General features: G+C 44.3%; 1 protein-coding gene across 1 annotated transcript; it reads left to right on the top strand.

Moving 5' to 3' along the window:
- Positions 1 to 3,728: 3,728 nt before the first annotated feature.
- Positions 3,729 to 4,862, top strand: LOC147102856 (somatostatin receptor type 5-like). The gene has a single exon (XM_085964109.1). It carries the CDS (start codon positions 3,729 to 3,731, stop codon positions 4,860 to 4,862), a length of 1,134 nt encoding a protein of 377 aa, XP_085820235.1.
- Positions 4,863 to 5,617: the final 755 nt, after the last annotated feature.

Here is a 5,617-nt window from a genome sequence, read left to right as displayed (position 1 = left end):
GCAGCCTGCAGTATGTATTATTTAGCTTTGTATTGCGGTCTGCAGTATGTATTATTTAGAATTGTGTTGCAGCCTGCAGTATGTATTATTTAGAATTGTGTTGCAGCCTGCAGTATGTATTATTTAGCTTTGTATTGCAGTCTGCAATATGTATTATTTAGAATTGTGTTGCAGCCTGCAGTATGTATTATTTAGCTTTGTATTGCAGTCTGCAATATGTATTATTTAGAATTGTGTTGCAGCCTGCAGTATGTATTATTTAGATTTGTGTTGCAGCCTGCAGTGTGTATTATTTAGAATGGTGTTGCAGCCTGCAGTATGTATTATTTAGATTTGTGTTGCAGCCTGCAGTATGTATTATTTAGAATTGTGTTGCAGCCTGCAGTATGTATTATTTAGAATTGTGTTGCAGCCTGCAGTATGTATTATTTAGAATTGTGTTGCCGCCTGCAGTATGTATTATTTAGAATTGTGTTGCAGTCTGCAGTATGTATTATTTAGAATTGTGTTGCAGCCTGCAGTATGTATTATTTAGAATTGTGTTGCAGCCTGCAGTGTGTATTATTTAGAATTGTGTTGCAGCCTGCAGTATGTATTATTTAGAATTGTGTTGCAGCCTGCAGTATGTATTATTTAGAATTGTGTTGCAGCCTGCAGTATGTATTATTTAGAATTGTGTTGCAGCCTGCAGTATGTTTGAGGACAAGTCCGCAGTCCCAGGCTGCAGCCCTGGTCTGTGCCTCACTCACACTGACTGTACTTAGTGCGCATTGTAATCTCTGTTTATACGATTTCTGACATCATTTTTCGTGCAAAGAATATTGGGAAACGTGATTTCTTTAGACGCATTAAAGTTTAAATCCGTCTTCTGAACGTCTTTCCTTTAAAGATGTCTGACGGTGTACGAACGTCAGTCTTCACTGATAACTATTACAATTAAGGCTGCCGCTTTTCTATGGCGCCCCGAGTATTATTTTTGTCTGTGTAAACAAAGATGTAACGCCGAATGTGTGATCGATTCCCACTGTGCCATCGTTGTTCTTCTCTCCTTCTCGCTGGTGTCACAGAGAAGTCTGTTTGCAGAATGAACGGTGGAATGTGCTGCTTGCTGCAGACACCGCTTAACCCGACTGGAGATGAACGTGATTAATAATCATCTACAAATAAAACACTTGGCTGGGGATTGGAAGAGTCGACAGCATTTGGGATGTAACGCATAAAAAATGAAGTTGGATATTACCTTAGTTTAATTTTTGACTCTCCGTGGCACTCTCAAGTCCATGTATAATCCGAAGGGCTGTTAACAATCCATTGTCTAAAAAAATACCCCACCGAAAATCTTTTCCAAATAATTGTAAAGTCCTTTCCAACCTGGGATTTAAACCTACTTTTGAATGAGAATTTACTTTTTTTTTAAATCGAGTTCAGAGCGAAAACAGACAGCGATTTTAGAAGTGGGAGCGATTCACTTTGATTCGGTCCCACAAATAGGCATGGCCCTTTGAAAGAGCGCTTGACTGCAGTGAGGGTAACATAGGGCAGCGACCAGATCGCCCAACACGTTCAAATAAAGAGTTTAGGAGAGAGCCATTCGGTTTTTTTTTAAAGGGAGGGTAAATTAATCCACTGTTGGTGCAGGGGCTTTCAAAACTTTCGAAGAAGCTCTGAATTCTCCAATGCTCAGTCTGTTGGGGGGCGTCCCAATCCAGTTCAGGTTAATCACAGCGAATAGGTCGCCGTGATTCGCAAATCAGTGGAGTTCCTCGCCCATTCATCGCGGGCTGCTTTCAGCTCAGTCAGGGCTCGACCAGCTACTGTTGGCAAGATTCTGCAGAAAGAAAAAAAAACTTTAGATTTATACAAAACTTGACCGAAATACACAAGTCCCGCTGCCTTCAACAATGAAACGTTGCGAGACTTCCGTTCAATAGTCTTCGTTCAGAGTGGTATCTGTGTGTTGCTTCGAGAAAGTAATGTTAAAAATCTCTGAAATATGTAGTTCATTCCTCCACGTTCAGCACTATAATGTTAAAGGTGCTGAATGGCATTAAAACGGGGAAGTGTTGTGAGAAGATGCCTTCTAATCTCACACAGTTCTGTTGTATAAAGAAAGACTTGCATTTATATGGCGCCTTTCACGACCACCGGACATCTCAAAGCGCTTTACAGCCAACGAAGTACTATTCTGGAAGTGGAGTCACTGTTGTAATGTAGGAAAAGCAGCAGCCAATTTGCGCACAGCAAGCTCCCACAAACAGCAATGTGATAATGACCAGATAATCTGTTTTGGTTATGTTGGTTGCGGGAGAAATAGTGATCAGGACACCTTCCCTGCTCTTCTTCGAAATAGTGCCATGGGATCTTTTACATCCACCTGAGAGAGCAGACAGGGCCTCAGTTTAACGTCTCATCCGAAAGACGGCACCTCTGACACTGCAGCACTCCCTCAGTACTGCACTGGAGTGTCAGCCTAGCTTTATATGCTCAAGTCCCTGGAGTGGGACTTGAACCCACAGCCTTCTGATTGTGACAAGGCGAGAGTGCTGCCCACTGAGACACAGTTGACACTAAATAAAAGTAAGCCCTCCTTCTAAATTATTTCCATCATTCTCGGGAAAGGGCAAGATTGGAGGTTTTAGAATCAAAAGAAAGTATGTTAAATGAGAGGTGTAATACTTTCTCAGAAAGGTTTAAGTCCATTCACTTTAAGGCACTGCCCATCAATCAACGGGATTCCAGAGACGCAATATTTTATTTTTGAATTATGAACAATTGCCAAACGGGAAAGTGTTAAATTAGGCGGGACGTGTGATTGATGAGGAAGAATACTTTCAGAAATTCCAGGGATGCCTTGACATAATCATCGAAAAAGAAAGTGGCATCCGGAGTTGTCTGCTTAAGGAACATTGTTCAAATAGTTTCAATCATCCGGTGTGTGTCGCATGCGCAGTGTGTTTGAAAGCTGGCTTTAATAAAGTGCTCATTAAATCTTGGGGGAAATCGTGCTCCCTTTTCTAATGATATATACATTGTGTTGTGTATGAGATGGCAATATGCTCGCTTTATCCCAGTCTGCGTGTGCCAAAGCAGAGCGCTTTATTTCTTCCACCCAAGACTTTTCCTAACATCACCGACCTGACATTTCAGCCCCCAAAACGAATAGTCAATATGCTACTTTTATTTGACCAGGTGCCTGAGTAGCTAAAATATCCATGAATCGGGATATTCGAAGAGGTTGGGATTTAGTGAGCGAGTACTTGACAAGTACATCTGATCTGTTTAAACACACTTTAAGTTGATGCCAGGGCAGTAAATAGCCTCACACGTTGATCTGGACAGTAAAGGGGGTCCGGTGAGGTAAGTCGTTCTTGACAGCAATGGTAAACTTCTCCTGGGATGAGTGATGGAAATTGTAATTAGCTGCTGTAGTGGGCGCTGTGCCTGAACTGATGACCATTGACAAAGTAACCGAATACCAGGAAAGTTGGAAACTATTTGAAAGAGAGAGAGTGATTGTGGAAACAAGAGTTCAGCGATCGGGGGCACTGAACAGATGGAGCTGTGGAAGCGGCTCGAAGTGAGTCACAAACATCACAAATCAGAAGCAGAAAGATGGAGAGGATTCCGAATGGGCCATTCAGCTGGTGAAACGCTCAGTTCCAGTGTCTCTAGAACATCTAAAAGTCATCGGTTGTCTTAATTCTGCCTCTGCTGTGGTAACAAAAAAAATGATTACAATGAGTTATTTTCCATCCGAAATGAACACATCTGTTGTCAAAGTGGACGCTGAAGCAATCTTTTACTTGGAGGCTGCAGCCAACACCTCCGATGGCCTGTGGCCGGCAAACGACAGCGAGGACTTCGAGGGTGGAATCCCCTCAAGTATCTACGACATCCTGATCCCCGTCCTCTACTGCTTGGTTTGTGTGGTGGGCCTGGTTGGCAACTCTTTGGTCATCTTCACCATTGTCCAACATGTAAAGATGAGGACAGTGGCCAACATCTACATCTTCAACCTGGCAATGGCAGACGGCCTGTTCATGTTGGGACTACCATTTCTTGCTCTGCAGGTCGCTCTCCGTCGCTGGCCCTTCGGTGGGTTCATGTGCAGGTTGGTGATGATCCTTGACGGCATTAACCAGTTTACCAGTGTTTTCTGTATCACGGTGATGAGCATCGACAGGTACCTGGCCGTGGTGCACCCCATCAGATCTTCCAAGTGGCGCAGCCCTGGTCTGGCAAAGAAAGTCAGTGTCATCCTGTGGATGATGTCCTTCATACCCGTGATCCCCATGGCAATCTATTCGGATGTGGATGGCACTTCGGATATATGTACCTTAATCTGGCCGGAGCCCGTGTTTGTCTGGACCACCGCCTTCATTGTCTATACCTTTGTGCTGGGATTCGCGTTACCTTTCGCCATTATCTCGCTCTGCTACATCTTGTTGCTGCTGAGAATCAAGACCGCCTTGGTGTCATCCCACAGCACCGAGGCAGACAGCTCCGACAAGAAGATCACCAGTATGGTGGTGGCTGTGGTGGTGGCCTTCGCTATTTGCTGGCTCCCGTTCTACACCATCAACATCTGCGTCGTCTTCTTGCCCATACCCGACACCTTCTCCATGAGGAGGCTCTTCGAGTTCATGGTGGCCCTGTCCTACTCCAACAGCTGCGCCAACCCCATCCTCTACATCTGTCTGTCAGGCAGTTTCTGGAGAAGTTTCCAAACGATGCTGTGCCCCAAATTCGCGCTGAGACAGAAGCTTCCCGTGGGAAGAGGTCCGGAAGGTCACCAGATGCGGGACCTGACCGAGTCCCAGGTGACAGTTTCTGGTGGGGAAGCGGAGAGCGTGCTCAGCTAAGGACATCCTGAGCACCCCGTCCGGCGAGCAGTTTTCTCCAAAACGAAAGAGCCTTCGATAAACGAATTTTCAGTGTAGGACTTTTCTGCACAAGCAAGAGAGAATGAAGCCGAGAACTCTGGCTGGAGACGGCGCGTCTCAAACACACATACAAAAGTCTGGTTCGAAATGGCTCGACAACAAAAGAACTGGAAGGGCCACCATTTCTGGGCATAATCCTCGGTCGCTTTGTATGTCATTTTATAAGCTATTGTTAGGAAGAAACATGTTGAAAGCTAACTGAATCGAGACATGACATGGGTTATACTCGGACAGGGCGCTGCAGATTCAACAGTGATTGGACAGCCTGGCGCATCTATAGTCAGTTTATGTTCAGTATGCGCCTATAATAATATCACAGGATATAGATTAAATGTAAATTGAAAGGTTGTAGGTAAGAGTTGGTTATATCTCGCCTTATTAATTTCGCTCTGTGCTTCACATATAGTGAATTATTTTGTTCCCTGACTGTTCTGTATAAATATTGTAAAAAAATCTTTAGTTCAAGAGTAAAGCACGGCGGAGTCAAAAATACAGCCTCGGAACAGCTTGATTGAGTGTCGTAAACTCGAGTACACTGGGAGTGGAAATCACTGAACTGGAGTCTCGCAGCTCAGGGAAGGAGTGCACTGGGTGTACATTTCCCACTAATTCCACAAACTACTTACTCGTGGAGTTGCATGCGTCGGGTATGGGGTTTTAATAGGTGTTTGTTT

Source organism: Somniosus microcephalus, chromosome 21 (genome assembly GCF_052327205.1).
Source record: "Somniosus microcephalus isolate GS21.2 chromosome 21, FLI_Smic_1.0, whole genome shotgun sequence".
NCBI classification, from domain to species: Eukaryota; Metazoa; Chordata; class Chondrichthyes; order Squaliformes; family Somniosidae; genus Somniosus; species Somniosus microcephalus.
This window is presented reverse-complemented; position numbering and strand designations above follow the sequence as displayed.